The sequence below is a fragment of the Artemia franciscana genome, unplaced genomic scaffold (assembly GCF_032884065.1).
Source record: "Artemia franciscana unplaced genomic scaffold, ASM3288406v1 Scaffold_1097, whole genome shotgun sequence".
NCBI classification, from domain to species: Eukaryota; Metazoa; Arthropoda; class Branchiopoda; order Anostraca; family Artemiidae; genus Artemia; species Artemia franciscana.
Window position 1 is genome coordinate 1 of NW_027062740.1, and position 20676 is coordinate 20676.

The 20676-nt window shown below is 35.9% G+C and overlaps 1 protein-coding gene across 4 annotated transcripts in view; it reads right to left on the reverse strand.

Moving 5' to 3' along the window:
- Positions 1 to 1622: 1622 nt before the first annotated feature.
- Positions 1623 to 20676, reverse strand: part of LOC136042322 (uncharacterized) — a 51788-nt gene continuing 32734 nt past the window's right edge. For 2 of the 4 annotated variants that reach the window (XM_065727271.1, XM_065727275.1), the window contains one exon: positions 1623 to 1784. In XM_065727271.1, the coding sequence (XP_065583343.1) occupies positions 1671 to 1784 (114 nt within the window). In that variant the 3' untranslated portion in view covers positions 1623 to 1670. Of the gene's footprint in view, positions 1785 to 9148; positions 9247 to 12011; positions 12214 to 20676 lie in introns of all 4 variants that reach the window. The other 2 variants (XM_065727273.1, XM_065727272.1) reach the window with 2 other exon arrangements.

Below are 20676 nucleotides of genomic sequence, written 5' to 3' on the forward strand. Positions count from 1 at the left end.
AGGTAGGCCGATTAAATTAGACCTCTATTGCCACACAGTCGAGAAATTAAAAGAATCACCGATAATATAGATTTCCTTTCGATTGCTGCATAATCTCCAATTCCCAACTGCCATTCAGAACTTGTGAAAGGTGCGATGCCCGAATCATTTTTGAGACCCTGGCATATCGTCAAAAATCTGGTCTTGGAGGTGGAAGAGGTTTGAATAGTTAAAGCATGATTTTAGGCCAGTAGAAGCAAAGGGGGGGGGGGCTATTGATTGGTAAAACTAGTCAGCAGACATAATTTGAGTTGCAGAAGCAATAAAAGCGTAAATAAAAAAACAAAGCGAAAAATAAATAAAAAGGGCAAAGAAGATTTATTGCTAACTTGAACTACTGAACTAACCATATGCCTAAATAAACATTCCTCAGGAAAGTTGTCTTGGGTTCTAATTTTTTAATTAAGCATGGAAACACAGTTTAACATGTACAAGAGATTCTTACAAAAATCACAATTTATCAATATTTCGAGAAAAGAAGATTAAAAGTAAATTTATTGTTAAACGTTAAGTGTACTTCCATTTTCTAGATGCTTCCATAACTCTTCAGCTTCAAAGAGGGCGATCCTCTGGGCACATCCCAGTAACAGTTTTAGGCCTCATAACCTGGGTGGAGAGAGGTATACCCGTAAAAACATAAAATAAACGGAATTTAATGTCAGAAAAACTGCATGGGGGGGAGAGCAGCTTCCCTCCCTAGCCCACGCCTATAACCGCCACTGATTCTCCCCTAATATTGTTTCTGGAGTGGTTGTTCCTTGAGGCTGCGACTCACTACTTCAGCTGTTTCTCATTACTTCATTTTTGACTCATTACTTCAACTTTTGAGGCACTTAATCCTCAATTTTGGTAATAATTTTAAGAGCATGGACAGGTAGGAGACAATCAACCTTTTTTTTGCTATAAGATACAGTTATCTTCAACCTCTGAACCACTTCAACAGAAAATTTAAACCATTCACTCAGAGGTCCAACAGAATAATAACATTCTAATGATCCAAGTCGATACAAACGGATTATTATTAGCGCTGAACTTATAACACAAGGTTTCAAATCGTTGTTTATCTCCATATCAAGTCTTAGAAAAAATGTAGCAAGTGTTTGTATTCTGAGCAACTAAAATAAGTGAAATGACAACCAGATACTTTGGGACTCCCTACGAACAAAGCTTGAGACGGGTACCCAAGTCTTAGAAAAAAAAACTTAAAATTTCTTGGTATACAAGTCAGAGCTTCGTTTAGTTTGGAGCCTATTGCATTAGCTGTTTAAATTGTGCTTTCCTTAAATTGAAAGCTTGCTTGCTGGAGTGCTATATTGAAGGTGTAAGTTTGTAAGTAGAATAAGTGCATAAACAAATTAAGTGCACTTAAGATTCTGATTCTACCACAGAAGCGAACCCACAGAATAAATCGCCTCCAACCATGCTAAACTGTTCAGCTGTCAAGCACAGTACTCAAGGGGATGTAAGACGGCCTAAAATAAACAGTGTGTCACAGGTCACTAATAATTGACAGAGATCGATATTAGATAATTCAAACATAATTAAATTAGCTTGCATAAAGCTTTAGTTACCTTAAGGCAAGATTTTCAACAATTCAATTTTATTTCGTAAAATTTTTCAATTAAAACCTTCTACTTTTTCATCTTCACAAAAAAAAAAAAAAAAAAAAAAAATCTGCAGAGATCTTGGTTCTTTTTCTTCTTCTGATATGACACTCCCTTCCTTGGACAGGCACTTCTTACTGCCTAAAAAGAAAGACGTTTTTTTAAGTTGTACTTTTTTTTTTGAAGTGTCCCGAAAAGAAAAATCCCTCTAGGATGGTATTAAATAAAAAAACAAGTTTTGTTTTAACTGCAAGAAAGGAGCTACATTAAAATTTAATACGAACAGAAATTATTCTGTATATGAAAAGGAATGACCCCCCCCCTCAACGCCTGGCTCTACTCTAAAGTTTGACTCTTTCTCACAACTCAACTTTTTGAAACAGTTAAAAAACTTTAGCGTAAAGAGCAAGGCGTTGAGGAGGGGTCAACCCCTTTTATATACAGAATGATTTCTGTTCGTTTTAAGTTTTAATGTAGCTCCTTACTTGCAGCTAAAATGCTTGTTTCTTATTTAATTTATAAACTTTTTTAATTAATGCATATTTTGATTTTTGCTCTCCACACACAAATAATTAAAACGAAACTTGCATATTAATTTTTTTTGGCTAAATGGCTTTCTCATAGTTTTAATCGGAAAATTTCGACGCAAAAAGAAGAGAGGGAGGAGGTCTAGTTGCCCTCCAATTCTTTGATTACTTAAAAAGGCAACTAGAACTTTTAATTTCCATTAGAATGAGTCCTCTCGCGACATTCTAGAACCACTGGGTCGATACGATCACCCCTGGGAAAAAACAAAAACAAATAAATAAACACATATCCTTGATCGGTTTTCAGGCAAAAAATTCATTTTTTTTTTAGTTGGGAGCTTGAAACTTCTACAGTAGGGTTCTCTGATGGGCTGAACCTGATGGTGTGATTTTCTTTACGATTCTATGTTTTTTAGGGGGTGTTTTTCCCTATTTTTTTATAAGACCAAATTTCTTTTATGGATAAGACTAAAATTTGATGAAACTTATATGTTTAAAATCAGCACGAAATGCAATTCTTTTGATGTAACTCTTGGTATTAAAATTCCATTTTTTTAGGGTTTCGGTTACTATTGAGCCGGGTCGTTCCATACTACAGTTCGTTACAACGAACTGTTTGATAATGAAGCCTAAACTAAAAATAGTAGCAAGTTGTAAATTAATCTTAGACTAGCCGGTTATACCTGGATTGCTTTGCTTTTAGAGGCAAAACACATAACATCAAATTTTTTTTGCTTTATTAGTTTTAAACCTTGGTACAAGAGGATTTTATCTGCACGTAGGGGAGATGACGGGAAGGGGCTTAATACAAATCCAAAATAGCCTAGAAAATAATAGGAAAAAATGTGAACAAGAATTCGGTTTGAAGGATTTTACCCCCCCCCCCTTTAGAATAATCTTGTTATTTCCACCTACTTTATATTTCATAGATGCAATTATACACAGAAAAAAAATATAGACTTCAATGTTCATACACAAAGATTTAGGGGATAAGATTCAGAAGGATTCTCCCAAATACGGAAAAGGTTTTGATACTACAAAGCGCATTTTGTTTTTGGCCCTGGCCAAAGATCTATTCTGTTTAATTGTCAAGTTCACAGCGCACTCCAAAAAAAGTCCAGGCAAATCACTATTTTAAGTTATAGGGTCACGTAGGAAATAACAGCAAATATCATGTTTGAAAGAAGAGAAATGAAAAAGACTTGCCATAAATTCGTTGATCTCGTGGACTATGCAATAGCCAAAATACCCTAGGAAATCATGGGAAAAAATGAGAACAAGAATTCGGTTTGAAGGATTTGACACCCCCCCCTCCTTAGAAGAATCTTGTTAGTTCTATTTAATTTCGATTTTATAGATGCAATTATGCACAGAAGAAAATATAGGGTTCATAAACAAAGATTTAGGGGACAAGATTTAGAGGATTCTCCAAAATACGGAAAAGGTTCTGATTCTGCAAAGCTCATTTTATTTTTCACCCCAGCCAAAGATTTATGCCTATGCAATAGGATAGAAACTATAGATGGCGAATTGAGCTCAAAATCATCTCTTTTTTTTGCTAGAATGCATTAATTTTGGACAGCAGTTAGGCCCATTTAACATGTTTCCTATGAGATTTTGTTAGGGAAAAAGCAGGCAGTACACAACCAGGTGCTTGAACAAGACTGAACTCTTATCCTCGCAAGACACATGTTTTAAGGCTTTTATTATAATTATTTCTGTAGGTGACATATTCATAAATGTCAACTGATATTGTAAACTCTGTCACTCAGATGAGTATTTCATCCAACTCGTACAAGTGGTTATTTTTTAACGAGTGTTTACTATTGAATTTCAAGAGTATTCTTTTATCTGTGAAAAATTATACCGAATGAGAATTCAAAATATTCGGTATTAAATCGTGTTGCAGTTTTCATTCTTTTATCAGCAGTTACTTGTCAGTTTTTCGCTTTTTCTTCTTGAACTAAAATAAAAGAACAGAGATAGCTTTAATACGTATTAGAAAATAATAGCACCCCAAATAACAAGGCGTCTCCTAGTTAAATTTAAATAGTAAAAAAGAAAAGAAAAAGAAAGGACAAAATCGAGAAAGGACAAAAAAATGGCTATAAGACGAAGCACAACACAACTACTACAACTGCTACTACTAAGAAACTCTCAACTTACAATCAAGGGAAAAATGGTACGAATTAAAAATGAACAGAAATTTGAAATATGATTTTAGACTGCACTTTTTTTCTTTTATGTCTTAAGTTTCCAGTTTTAAAAGTTAAAAAAAAAGTTTTGAGCAAGCTAGAAATACAGAAAACAGATTAGTGCATTCAAAAATTTGTATTCAGTTCAAATGTGCAGCATAATTCTTGTTTTGAAAAAAACAAACTCGTCTCTCCCGGTGTGCACGATTTTAGAAAGTGAGTGAGCCTTCAAGGACTTGGCGTCTTATAAAATTGCTAAATATATATATATGCGTATATATATATATATATATATATATATATATATATATATATATATATATATATATATATATATATATATATATATATATATATATATATATATATATATATATATATATATATATACAATAAAACCAATTCGATAAACTCATATAATAAAACCAATTCGATAGCTGGGGATTATTTTTGATATCTTGCGAAAGATTGCTGATTTGACACCATTTCTATATACACGCTTCGTATATTTGACGATTTGAAATAAACAACCTGACCTTGGATCACCTTAGTTGGCCCAAATGAACAAGAAAACTTCTTATTCACTGCAATCGCAGGCCACCAGAAGAACGGCCAGATGTCAGTTTAGCAGGCCAAATAAAGAAGTTGGGTCATGCGAGAGCTCTAGCTGTGGGACATTATAAGCACTTAGAAGGTGTTCATTGATGCACACAATTTCATAACTACTAATCAGTCTTTTGAGAGTTAGAAGCTTGTCACGAACACCATTGAAATTTGGATAAAATAAGGACACGGTTGAATTAGAGATCACCATCACTTAAAAATTAAAACGGACGGATGAATTCAATCTTCCCAAGGCCCTTTGAACAGGGAGGTACTTCTTAAGCTCCAGACACATCAAGCTATTGTTACGATGATTCCCTCCACAATCAACGTACTTAACAATCTGAGAAGATCATGCTTGGTTCTTGTTAGTGTAATCCCCTCCACATTTATTACATTTAACAGGGTTCTTACAGTCCCTTACAAAATACCGAAATCCTTGGCAATTTTAGCACTGCTTATGCTTTTCGATTGACAGAGTCACTCGGAAAAGGCAATATTCAATCTTGATGTCAAACTCTTCTTTAGTTTTAAAGTTCCGCTCTACTATTCTAAAACTTCCACACCTTATCAGACTTGCAACGCTACTATCATGCCCTGGAATCTGAGAGACATCATAATCGGGATCCATCTAGATAATACCGGCATCTTCAGTTTTAATAGCTCTGGCACGAATTTTTAATGTGGGGGGAGGGGTGGAGGTGGCTGCAACTGCTGCAATGGTAAACTCTTCATCGATTAAATGATCAACCAGTACATTTTTTCTTTTATCTTTTAACTTTATCTGCGCAGCCAGCTTTCTGCATAAATTCACGTTTGTTCTTCGGGTTATGCACGTTAATACTTGCAAGACTGTTCTTTAGCACAACAGTAACGGTGGGGGGCTGATGTGGTGACGTTGATGGACAAACAGTTAAGACTGGAACCTGTGAGCAAGTTTCTTGCTTTTTCACCAAGAAATTTAGAATACGAATACACTCGTTTAGGCGTGACGCCACAATCCTAGTAGCATCATTTAGAAACGATGGCAAATCCGATGGGTCTATAATGACAAAAAGCGGTGGAGGTTCATCTTGTTGCACTAAGCCACTAATTAGTTTGTAAATATCTGATGGCAAAGATATAGCAACCTCTTCGCTTTTCAAAAATATCCACTTGAAAAGCCTTTTTGCACGTCTCGATCGCATTCTTAATTACATCTTTTCAAAAAATAAACTCTGCAGCAATTTGAAAGATTCAGTCCTTATGTTTCGCTATATGCTGCTGCAAAATGCTCAACACCGGACAAACAAAGATAGTGCCTGTCATTGCTTGATTACCATCCTACCAGCTCTCACTTCACAATTGAAAATAATCGTATCTTATTGCAACATGATATAAATCTTAAGATAAAAAACCTACTGAATTAATAATCGACAGTGCAATATCTTTAATAGGTAGGTCAGTAAGTATAAGTAGAGATTATGCATCACTATAATCTCTATTGCGAAATTTTTTGTTTCTTCACATAACACTTAATGAATTAATAATGTCCAAGCAGTATCCGATTTAGATGTTGACACTTTGAACTCTGAATCAATACTGTTGATTTGTTTGACAATGACATAATATTTGGGGTCTATTAACAGCTCAGGTATTATGCATAACAAACACACAACCCTTTGCCTTATAATTTGGAGTTAGTAACCGGTTGGTTTTAAGGAATAATCAATAATCAAATGAAGAATTTTTTTTTTACAGAATTTTTTCAACTGCAAGCGAAAATTTCAGATGACCCGAAGTTATTTCGAAATTTAGCAGGGTAGCCCAATCCTCAATCTTCACTCTAAAAATTCGTTAAAAAAAATACTTCGAACTCTACGCCACATGTATTCCAGAGATCAATCTTAAAGGACTGAGACAGGAAAAAGAAAACTTTAGCTTAAAAAGCAAAGGTTGAGGAAGGAACAGCCCTATTCATATTTAAATGGCTTAGGTTTGCCATAAGTTTGAAACTTTGTTTTATATATTAAATTTTTGCTTATTTTTCAAATCTTGACAGAAAATTCCTCCCCAATTTTTGCGTAAAATTTGCCATAGAAAATCCTTCTGTCGAGGAGTTACAAAAACTTTTAAAAAGGATAAACTGGTTTTTGTTCATTTTTCTTCCATTTTTATAAGTCAGCCAAACGTTTCGGTGGGGGTTCAAATCCCTTAACACCCATCTGGGTGCGAGCTTGTCCATAAGTGCCAATTCTCTTTCTTTATAGACACCCAATTAAAGGGTCTCTACTGTCCGCTACTTGGTGTGTATCTTCGAACGCTTCTTAGCCAACCAAACCTAGCACAAGTCATCAGATGGTATGCATAATTTTTTTAATTGGCAATCTTTACACTCACACAAGAATTGATAAGAACATTTCAGGCAGTAAATTTCAATTGAAAAATTACTTGAAACGACAAGAAGAGCCTTTGCAAAATTAAAAACTCATATTTAGATATATTGTAACTAAGGAACATCACTTTGGGGGAACTGAACCCCAAACACTTGCTCCTTAGACAAACACACTCCTGGGAAACTCACGTTAATGAAAAAAAAAACTGTTTCCAGAAGAGACATCTATCACTTTAATTCGCTATTTAAGTAGTGTGAAAATACTCTTAGTCTTAGCAGCAAACACAAAGTATTAAAGAACAATGTTCATTCTCCTTTTTTTTGTTTTTTGCATAAGCGGATAATACAAAAAAGGAAATACGTCCCCCGTTTGAATTAACCAATAAAATAGAAATTAAACTAGCAGTAGCGATAAACAATAAAATAGAAATTAAACTAAAGTAGTAGCGATAAAGGATGATCATTAATAAGCATTAGCAGTATAATGAATTATATATACTCAGAAATCGGTATAAGCAGTAAGAAAATAATAAGAATAGTTATAGGAAAAAATACCTAGGGCCAGACGTAACCTCAAACACTAAAACGGTACCGGTCACAGTGCAAACTACTTGCCAAATCCCACTCCACAGTTTTGAAAGGGTGCCTTGATCAGCCTGTAAATTTTCATTATAATTAGAATGCAGTAGAAAACGTATCTACAGAATATTAAGCGTTATTCAAGCAGTTAATAATCAATTCATTAGCTAAGTAAACTAATGCACATATTGGCTTTTGATTTGATTCAACATATCTCTCGATATTTCCTGAAATTTCACCCTAATAAAGGTAAGAAAGATATGTCATTTCGATAAAAAAATCTCAGCAATTATAATCTGGTATTTTGTTGTCGTTCCCAACCTGTTTGCTATCAAAAACTAGAAGTATCTCATCTTTGGGTATTCCCAGCTGAAGTTGTATTTTCACACCTGGCATTTTCAGAAATAGCATTAGACTAACTTCAACTGATATAATTCCTTCAGCACATTCTATCACACAGTTTTTGTTCATCTATATCAGCATTTGCAGATGACAGTCTTGCGTCACGACGGCTTTCGGCCTCAATGGTTTCTTTTTCCACAGAGAATATACTTTCATAGCTCTTACTACTGGCGTCATTATCTTTATTTTTGTCAGTCAGAATACAAATATAAACTTCCATTTTTTTTTTATTTCAATAGATTTGGTCGGGATTTAAGTAAAAGCTCTAAAGCACAAGATCCTTCTGAATACCATATTTCATTAAGATCTGATTAATGTTCGTAGGTTACAAATCCCTCATTTTTTCTAATTTTTTCGAATTACCCAACAACACCCCCCCAGAGCCCCAAATCCCTCAAAGAGAGCGCATCCGTTCCAGTTATGTCAGTCACGTATCTTGAACTTGAGCTTATTCTTCCTACCAAGTTTCATCCTGATCTCTCCAGTCTCAGCGTTTTCAAAGATATCCGCCCCCCTCCAATGACACTGGATCTGATCGAAATTTAAAATCAGAGATTTGAGTTACAAAATCCTTCTAAATGTGAAATTTCATTACGATCCGATCACTCCTTCGTCAATTAAAATTACCTCATTTTTTTTTATTTTTCAGAATCAATCCTCCAAACTCCCCCACAGAGAGCGGATCCGTTCTGGCCATGTCAATCACGCATCTAAGACTTGTGCTCATTTTTCCCACCTAGTTGTTTTAGGAACCTATGTTTTCTATGTAAACAAAAGAAAACGTTTTGTAGTATAATAAATATTGGATAATATGGTAAATATTACCTCTAATCTTTTCAACTCCTCGACAACCTGCCTCAACTGAGGAATGCTATCATAATGATAAATGAGCATTGACACTCCTGCTCCGAAGATACCAACGCCTAAAAGAAAAAGAAGACAAACTATTCTCAAGAAAACTCAGGTCAATAGAATATAATGACTAAGGCTCTAAATGGCCACCCTGCATATACGATGCTGGCCAGGGTGGCACTTCTGTGGATAACGCAATAAAAAATAAATTTATGCTCCCTCTCTCTTGTACACCTTCTAACAAAAACCTCAAATTTAAATAGATATTAAACTTGTTTTGAAATAATATGAATACAAACGATCTGTATGGATTTCAACATCTGATAATACCTTTTTTACATTTCAATTTATTTTAGTTCGGTTTCCCTCTTTTGGAGTTATGATTGCAGGGTAAGATTTCATATTTGAATATGTGAAATCAGTGGCAATTGTATATGAGTTGTACTATCATGAAAGTGCACAGAGATAACATACCGGGACTAAGAAATAAGACTAATTACTCCCCTTAGCAGTCAACAAGAGGCAGTTTTGTCGAAGGGTTTTAGATTTTGTTTTCCAACCCCAAATTCTTATTCAAAAATAATTTATAAGGTAGAGTCAAGAATTATGGCTTCTATTGATAAAGTCGAAGCTCCTCAAGAACTTAGAGCTGAAATCGTAAGGAAACTTAAGACTTTTAACATGAAAAAAAAAATCGAAAATGATATAACAAAAAATGACATTAAAATACTTTCTGATTTGAAAAAGGATAAGGCCCTTACTATCACTAGAGCAGATAAAGGCAATACTATTGTAATTATGGGGACTGATGATTATGATCGTAAAATGAGTACAATCATTTCGGATACCACTATTTACGAGAAATTGGATTTCGATCCTACGGATAAATATGTAAAGTCGATTAGAAAGGAATTGGAGTCGCTAAAAAATAATTTACACATTACCCCACAATTTTATAATAAATTTTGTCCAAGAGATTGTTCCGCACCAAAGATCTATGGTCTACCCAAGATTCCTAAGACGGGAGTCACCCTCCGTCCCATAAATATTTGTTATCCTTGCAAATGAACATTCTCTTTATTTTGGTTTTAGAGGTGAATTTTACAAACAGGTGTTTGGTTTAGCTATGGGGGCATCTCTCTCCCCTTTGTTGACAAATCTCTTCATGGAATCTATTATAGCCTCCGCCATACACAGTTTTAGGCTCTCTCCTTGTTTCTGGAGCAGATTCATGGATGATGTGGTTTGCATTTGGAAACACGGTTTAGAGTCTTTAGACCTTTTCCATAAACATTTAAATAGTTCTGACAAAAACGTAAAATTTACAGTGGAGTTTGAAGAAGATGATAAACTACCTTTTCTTGGTATTTTATTGATTAAAAGTGAGTTCCATTTACTTTTTTCAGTATATAGAAAGCCTACTCACAGTGATAGGTATTTAAACTTTCACTCGTGCCACCCTATTTCAGTGAAACGAGGAGTTGTGATTGCACTGGTGGATAGAGCTTTCAGAATTTGTTCCCGGGAGTTTTTAGATTCTGAATTGTTGTATTTGAGGGATGTTTTATTTTGTAATAGCTACCCGATTAAATTCATTGATAAAGTAATAAAAATAGACGTATTAAACACAACAATAGGGTTATTGTGGTTTCACAGTGCACAGAATTAAACTTACCGAAAAGTTTCATTTCTTTACCTTATGTACCTACTTTGGGAGAGATGCTTAAACGAATTTTAAGTAAAAATAACATTGATACTTGTTTCCAATCAGTCCAATCATTAGGTAGTTTTCTTAATTCTGGGAAGGATTTAACCCGGAGAGATTTAGTAAGTGGAATGCATGAAATTCCTTGTTCCTGTGGAAAGTTTAATATTGGTAGAACTCACCAACAATTTACTTATTGAGCATCGCAAATTAATAGAAAAAACCCTACAATTAAGAAAGCCTCCGGAAACTTTTGTTTCGGCTCTAGCTGAACATACATTCTTTTATCCCGAACATTTTATACAATTTGATGAGACTACAGCTATTTCTAATGATAGAGGTTTTTCTCAGTGGGCGAGGGAGGCTATAGAAATTAAGAAACATATATTTGCTAATATTTCAATAAATAGAGACACAGGGAATTTGAATATTGACCCAATTTATGATGTTCTTTTGAAAATGAGCAAATAATCAATAAGGGAATTAAAATTTTACACAATCACCATGGGACAAGATTACCTACTAGACCAAAAAGAGTTGCTTCAATATTAGTTTACAAGAGGATTATTTCACGACAGAATAATTAATTAAGCTTCAATTTTCATAATTTTTCCTCAGTTGCTCTTTGATCCTCATTGAAGTAACTCAAATAGCTGCTTTTCTCTACGCGGATAAGTAGCGACAATTGTATTTATTGTTATTGGTGGTGGTTTTTATTTGTTTTTAGTTTAGTTTTTTATCTTGTGCTGAGGACGCCTTGTTTGGATACAGGCGAAATATCCGCGGTGTTTTAGTCTCTCCTTTCTACTGGCCGTCGTCTCGTTTGAAGTTTATTTGAATTCTTTTGTAAAGTTTTTTCTCTCTTTGTTGTTTATTGTCATGCCTGGCCAGTTCGGTTTAAGAACTTTCATTCTTTTTGAAAACTTAATTCTCACACAAATTCTTGAATACAGAGTACAGCTGGATACAGCAAACCCTTTGAAGAGAAAGGGGGGGGGGGGGTGGCCGTGGAAGAAGATTAAAATCAGGCATTTTCTCAATGTACTTCGTCCAGATATTCGCTATTAGCAATTCAAAAAAGGCAAAACTATTGAGATTAGCATGTTAATCGGGAGTCAGTATAGTTCTTACCAATGGGTATGCCTTTATATGTAGTTGCAGATGAGGCAATTTTGGCCCATTTCATCATGGTTGGGATATGAAGGGTTGATATACATTTCATTCCATTTATGAAAGTAAAAGCAGTGCATGGTAATTTCCTAGGAGCCTTACCCGAAGCTGGCTGACCCGAAGCATGCCTGAGGTTCATTTCATCTGTTGATGTAGTACCGTTCTAAGAAAAATTAAGGGTTAAAAAACTAAAGACACAATCAAGCTAATTTACATAGAATCAAGATCGAATTGTCTGCTGTAACATTCGCCTAAAAGATTCCAATTCAAATAAGAAAAAAGTTTGCCCTGGCATTGTATAACTGAATCAACCATCAGATGGTCTAGTGCCTAAAAATACCTTTTATGGATGTTACAGCGGACACCTTTCCCCCAAGAACCTGGCCCGACTTTCGGCGGGCTTTATTTCATCGTTTTGAGTCAGAACTGGATAAAATACTGGCTATAAGTAATTCACTGCGTTATAATCAATCAGTTACAATTTTAATCTATAAAATTGCTCTTTGTATCATGAATGTAAAGAAACATTCAAGATGGCCCCAATTCAATTTTCGACAATAGAAATGGAAGCAACAAAAAGACAATACAAATAAACTGCTTTTAATTCACACAAAGCTGAAAAAAAACATTTTTGGCACAAGCAGTTTCTTAATCCCGATCCTCTGTTCGTAGAAACGAAAAATGGGCGAAGAATAGAATTGTATTTAGGAATTTTATTGGTGTTTGCTTTGTAGAAGCTATATTGAAGTTAGAAAGAAATCACGGATAATCAGCCCCATATACTTAACGGGACGAAATATAGAAAACAAAGGCGTCATTGGGGGGGGGGGGGCTTCTAGCAAGAACAGGAAGCCTAACAATCCCTTGCATGAACTAACTTTATATCACTCGATTAAACGCTAGAATGATATATTGATTGATAATGATGAGGGCATGCACAAGAAGACTACTATAGTAAAGATACATATTTTCTAATCAGATCATGTACACTTCCGAAATCACATTAGCCTCTGACCTCCAATACCTGTGCTGCATCTAACAATCTTGGAATTCGCTCTTGTTCTACCATCACTTGGCCATAACATGAAATGTACTAAAGACTTGAGATTGATAATTGGAACGTCTTTTAATATTATAATTGGATGCTGACATGGATTTTCCTAAAATAAAATCTTTTTTCATTTTCCAGGTCTATTTAAGGAGTGACAATTTATTTACTTTTTGCTCTGTTGAAAAAACCACCCACGAAACTGTCGGATTACGGATGCGAAGACACACTCAAACAAAAATAAAAGACAAAAACTCTGAAATTTACGTGGCATTTGCTTCTAACAGCAAATATGCTGTAATCCATTAAAATAGGAGCAAACCGTAGTAGTAAAACTATTTGATGAAGTTAGTTGTAATAAAATTATTTGATGACCTCAGTTGTAATATATATATATATATATATATATATATATATATATATATATATATATATATATATATATTTATGCGAGGCCTACATTTTATTGCGCAGTAAATGACCAACAGATGTTCATAGTAACCAAAAGCTACAAAAAAAATGGTTATAAAAAAACACGTAAGTAAGAAACATTTGCTATTTCTAGCTTATTAAAGAATGGTGACTTTTATCTCGATCTGCCTTGACACTAAATATTGGTACATTGTTATTGGTAGAAAAACGAACAATGGCCAATAGTAACCGAAAAAAAAACGCGTTTAAAATTACCATTGATAAAGATCTTCAACTGACAATTTCAAGTCACCTCATTAGCGAAAAAAAAGATGAAAAAAGTAGAAAAGTCAATAAACTGAAGTATTTACCACATGAAGCAAGAAAAAAATAACGATAGTATACTAGACAATATAAAAAAGACATTGAAAAGAGATAAATATGCAGAACCTCCTATAGTGACTTTATGGCAACCTTGTTAGTTCTATTACAGATAAAATTTTATTGAATTTATTTGCAAACTAAAAATGAAGATCCAGAGCAACTAGCTGAAATCCTTGACCAAGAGTCAGACACCGCTGAAATAACACATAGTATTATGATGTTATAATTGCCCCATAGTTATATTTGCTTGCCCATATCTTCCGGAGAATCCTCAGATCCGATTTCTATTCTCAGAAGATATAAATGAGCAACTTTACAAGAATACAGTCACGAATCTTGTTAAAAACTAGATTTCAAAAAATACACTTGGCAACCACCATTATCAAAAGCTACATGTTTGTATATATTGTTATACAACATAAGCAATGGGTTCTAATAAGTAAATGGCCTTTTCTTTGAACAGAGTTGGTGGCGGATCCGCTGGGTGGGTTGGTTTACGTGTAGAAACTTTTTCTAGGACCTAGAAGACTTCTAGAGGCAGCATTAGAGGAATTTCAGCAACATCGAGGCAAAAGTTTTTGTTTCAGCTCTCAGGTTACAACTGCAAATTTCTGAGAACCACTCATTTACATCATTTGCCGTGACGTGTATTCCCTCTTCCGTCCTTATCTGGAAAGTCGTGGAGCGTTGAGGGCCTGTTAATTCTCGAGCTTTTCACCATAGGCCTATTCTGCTTTCTTATATTCGTTCCCCAGGCCCTAGGTGCTGATAGTATGATTAATGAGTTCCTTAAATATGGTGGCTCTGAGGTTAGGAATAAGCTACTGAAGATTATGAACATGATTTTTGAAAAAGGGGAAGTACCCAATGATTTTAGGAAAACATTAATTAAACCACTGTATAAGAAAGGTGACAAGAGTGAGTGTCGTAATTATCGAGGCATTAGTCTGGTCTCTGTAGGCAGCAAATTACTGAGTAATATGATACTCTTTAGACTGAGACATGCTGTAGACAAAGTTTTAAGGGAAGAACAATGCGGTTTTAGGAAAGGTAGAGGATGTGTCGACCATGTTTACACTCTTAGGTTAATAATTGAAAAGTCCCTTCGTTGTCAAACACCTCTGGTCCTTAGTTTTATCGATTTTGAGCAAGCTTTAGATTCTGTTGATAGACCAGCGTTAACAAAGGTCTTATCGTTATATGGTATAACAGAAAAATACATTAAAGTGATCTGCGCTATGTACGAGAATAATACTGCTGCGGTTAAGGTAGGAAATGAGGTTAGCAACTGGTTTTGTATTAAATCAGGAGTTAAGCAGGGTTGTGTTCTATCCCCCTTTATATGGATCATTTTGATGGACTTCGTCTTAAGGAGCACAGGAAAGGCAATTGGAGACCATGGAATCAAATGGGGAGGAAGAACGCTCCTGGACTTAGATAATGCTGATGATTCAAGCATATTAGATGAAAGTGTGACCAAAATGAATGAATTTTTAAAGGTCAGGGTGCTAAAATAGGCTTGAAAATTAATGTTAAGAAGACTAAGTCACTAAGGCTAGGAATAAGTGAAGATGAACAGGTGACATTAGGTAACGAAAAAATTGATCAGGTTGGGAGCTTCAGTTACCTTGGTAGTATTATTAGTATAGATGGTGGGAACAGTGAAGATGGTAGATATGTGCCTGAATAGAAGCTGGCGTGATAATGATATAGTTTTAATCATGGTCTAGCTTTGCAAAATAACCCAAAAGTGTAGATCTAAATTTTGTGTCAAGAGGAGGTGGATCTTCAGAAAATAACGAGGAAAAATGACTTTCCCAAGAGCTTAACTCTATCGGATTGTCCTCAGCTGAACAAGTCGAGGTAAATTTTAAAACATGACGCCAGAATAGCTGGGGATTATTTTTGATACCTTGCGAAAGAATGCTGATTTGACACCATTTCTATATACACGTTTCGTATATTTGACGATTTGAAATAAACAACCTGACCTTGGATCACCTTAGTTAGCCCAAATGAGAAAGAAAACTTCTTATTCACTGCAATCGCAGGCCACCAGAAGGACAGCCAGATGTCAGTTTAGCAGGCCAAGTAAAGAAGTTGGGTCATTCGGGAGCTCTAGCTGTGGGACATTATAAGCACTTAGAAGGTTTTCATTGATGCACACAATTTCATAACTACTAATCAGTCTTTTGAGAGTTAGAAGCTTGTCACGAACATCATTGAAATTTGGAAAAAAAAGGGACACGGTTGAATTGGAGATCATCATCTCTTAAAAATTAAAACGGACGGATGAATTCAATCTTCCCAAGGCCCTTTGAACAGGTAGGTACTTCTTAAGCTCCAGACACATCAAGCTATTGTTAAGATGATTCCCTCCACGATTAATGTACTTAACAATCTGAGAAGATCATGCTTGGTTATTGTTAGTGTAATCCCCTCCACATTTATTACATTTAACAGGGTTCTTACAGTCCCTTACAAAATACCGAAATCCTTGGCAATTTTAGCACTGCTTATGCTTTTCGATTGACAGAGTCACTCGGAAAAGGCAATATTCAATCTTGACGTCAAAATTGATTGCGATATCAAACTCTTCTTTAGTTTTAAAGTTCCGCTCTACTATTCTAAAACTTCCACACCTTATCAGACTTGCAACGCTACTATCATGCCTTGGAATCTGGGAGACATCATAATCGGGATCCATCTAGATAATACCGGCATCTTCAGTTTTAATAGCTCTGGCACGAATTTTTAATGTGGGGGAGGGGTGGAGATGGCTGCAACTGCTACAATGGTAAACTCTTCATCGATTAAATGATCAACCAGTACATTTTTTCTTTTATCTTTTAACTTTATCTCTGCAGCCAGCTTTCTGCACAAATTTACGTTTGTTCTTCGGCTTATGCACGTTAATACTTGCAAGACTGTTCTTTAGCACAACAGTAACGGTGGGGGGCTGATGTGGTGACGTTGATGGACAAAGAGTTGAGACTGGAACCTGTGAGCAAGTTTCTTGCTTTTTCACCAAGAAATCTATATATATAAAAATAAGTTGTCTGTCTGTGTGTCTGTCTGTCTGTCAGGTGACGTCATGTTTCTGTGTTGACTGAGGTCATCAAGTTAGTTGTCGTCATTTTTGCTACGACGGTGACGTCATTTAAGATATTTAAGACATATGTTCACGTAGAAATCTATTAATGTTTAAGTTTAAAATGACTAATGAACTTACAATGGCAAAAGCTGATGAAGATGCTCAAAGAGTCTATGCCAAAAAACTTGCTGCTGATAGAGAAAGTTAGAAAAGAAAGCGTGCCGAGGAATCAAAAGAACAGCAAGGAAACAGGCTTGAGGCTGATAGAGAAAGAAAGAACAGAAAGCGTGCCGAGGAATCAAAAGAACAGCAAGGAAACAGGCTTGAGGCTGATAGAGAAAGAAAGAACAGAAAGCGTGCCGAGGAATCAAAAGAACAGCAAGGAAACAGGCTTGAGGCTGATAGAGAAAGATAGAACAGAAAGCGTGCCGAGGAACTACCAGAGCAACGCGGAAGCAGACTTGCTGCTAAAAGAGAAAGTGAAAAAAGAAGGCGTGCCGATGAATTACAAGAACAGCAAGAAATCAGGCTTGCTGCTGATAGAAAAAGTAAGAAAAGAAAGCGTGCCGAGGAATCACAAGAACAGCAAGAAATCAGGCTTGCTGCTGATAGAGAAAGTAAGAAAAGAAAGCGTGCCGAGGAATCAGAGCAACCTGAAAGTTATCGCCTGGCATTCAGGTACAACCCAGTCGATGATTATAGCTTGAGTAGATGTGTTCAAATCGGGACAATGTCTAAAATTTGTCCCTATTGCAAGGCCTTGAAATTCAATGGTGAAACAATGGGAATGTGTTGCGCCTCAGGAAAAGTTAAACTTCATCTATTGGCTACACCACCAGAGCCATTGAAGACTTTCCTTACTGGAACTACGTCAGAATCTAAGCGTTTTTTGTCACAAATCAGAAAATACAACTCATGTTTTCAAATGACGTCGTTTGGAGCCCAAATCGAAAATCCAGATCAATTTATGTCTACTTTCAAAGTAAAAGGGCAAATTTATCATAGAGCAGGGTCCCTTCTACCATTTTCAGGCGAGAATCATAAATTTTTACAATTGTAGTTCATCAGTGATAGAAATTCTGAATTGAATGCACGTTGCGAAATTTCTCCCAACGTTGAAAGGACAATCGTTTCCCAATTGCAACATCTTTTCCACGAAAATAATAATTTAGTGCGTCTGTTCAAAACAGCCATCGATTTGATGCCTACTGATACGCATAAAATTGTTATTTTCGCTGACAAAACACCTCCTGGCCAACATGTGCGTAGATACAATGCTCCAACTATCGACGAAGTGGTAATCGTTATGGTCGGTGATCAGTTTTTACCTCGAGACATTATTCTTCATAAGCGAAACGCTCAGTTGTTAAGAATTGCTGAAACTCATCGATGCTACGATGCCCTACAATATCCTATCATTTTTTGGGATGGAGCCGACGGCTATCACTTTAATATTAAATTGATGAATCCAGTCACTAACAAAGAAATGAATAAGAAATGCAGTGCAATGCATAATTATTCCTATAGACTAATGATTCGGCAGGATGAAGAAAATTATATTTTAAAATGCCGTGAATTGTTTCACCAATTTGTCATTGATATGTATGCTAAAATTGAATCAGAACGTTTGCTATATATCCGCCTGAATCAGACCAAGCTCCGCTCTGAACAATACATTCATTTGCGAGATGCAGTTATAAATGACGGTAATACCACAAACGTTGGAAGATTAACAATTTTACCTTCGTCATATGCTGGCAGTCCCTGTCATATGCATGAATATGCTCAAGATGCTATTGCGTATGTTCGTCTCTATGGTCGTCCAGATTTATTTATTACATTTACATGTAATCAATCTTGGGACAAGATACTGCAGCTTTTACTTCAAGGACAATCGGCGGTTCATAGGCATGACATTACGGCCCGTGTCTTTCGGCAAAAGTTGAAATCACTGATAAACTACATAGTAAAACTTGAAGTGTTTGGGTCAGTGCGATGCTGGATGTACTCAGTGGAATGGCAAAAACGAGGTTTGCCACACGCACATATACTAATCTGGCTACATAAAAAAATTATTTCGAACGACATTGATGATGTGATTTCCGCTGAAATACCTGTTAAAAATGTCGATAAGGGGTTACATGATATTATTGTAAAAAATATGATACATGGACCTTGCGGTGCACTGAACGAAAATTCACCATTCATGGCTAAAGGAAGGTGCACAAAGCAATATCCTATACTTTTTGTATCAAACACAATTACTGGCAATGATGGTTACCCACAATATAGAAGAAGATCTACTGAAGATGGCGGTAAAACAGCAATAATAAAGAAGCGTAACGGTACCACCATCGAAGTAGATAACCAGTGGGTTTTTCCATATTCCCCATTATTATCAAAAACATTTAATGCACACATAAACGTTGAATACTGTAACTCCGTAAAGGCAATCAAATACATATGTAAATACATCAACAAAGGCAGTGACATGGCAGTTTTTGGCTTGCAGACCGAAATCAAAGATTTCGACGAAATCGTACAATATCAGGCTGGAAGATACATAAGCAGTAATGAAGCTGTTTGGCGAATTCTTTCATTTCTGATACATGAACGTAGTCCAGCTGTTGTTCACTTAGCGGTACATTTACAATGGCAAAAGCCGATGAAGATGCTCAAAGAGTCTATGCCAAAAAACTTGCTGCTGATAGAGAAAGTCAGAAAAGAAAGCGTGCCGAGGAATCAAAAGAACAGCAAGGAAACAGGCTTGAGGCTGATAGAGAAAGAAAGAACAGAAAGCGTGCCGAGGAATCAAAAGAACAGCAAGGAAACAGGCTTGAGGCTGATAGAGAAAGAAAGAACAGAAAGCGTGCCGAGCAATCAAAAGAACAGCAAGGAAACAGGCTTGAGGCTGATAGAGAAAGATAGAACAGAAAGCGTGCCGAGGAACTACCAGAGCAACGCGGAAGCAGACTTGCTGCTAAAAGAGAAAGTGAAAAAAGAAGGCGTGCCGAGGAATTACAAGAACAGCAAGAAATCCGGCTTGCTGATGACAGGGAAAGTAAGAAAAGAAAGCGTGCCGAGGAATCACAAGAACAGCAAGAAATCAGGCTTGCTGCTGATAGAGAAAGTAAGAAAAGAAAGCGTGCCGAGGAATCAGAGCAACCTGAAAGTTATCGCCTGGCATTCAGGTACAACCCAGTCGATGATTATAGCTTGAGTAGATGTGTTCAAATCGGGACAATGTCTAAAATTTGTCCCTATTGCAAGGCCTTGAAATTCAATGGTGAAACAATGGGAATGTGTTGCGCCTCAGGAAAAGTTAAACTTCCTCTATTGGCTGCACCATCAGAGCCATTGAAGACTTTCCTTACTGGAACTACGTCAGAATCTAAGCGTTTTTTGTCACAAATCAGAAAATACAACTCATGTTTCCAAATGACGTCGTTTGGAGCCCAAATCGAAAATCCAGATCACTTTATGTCTACTTTCAAAGTAAAAGGGCAAATTTATCATAGAGCAGGGTCCCTTCTACCATTCTCAGGCGAGAATCATAAATTTTTACAATTGTAGTTCATCAGTGATGGAAATTCTGAATTGAATGCATGTTGCGAAATTTCTCCCAACGTTGAAAGGACAATCGTTTCCCAATTGCAACATCTTTTCCACGAAAATAATAATTTAGTGCG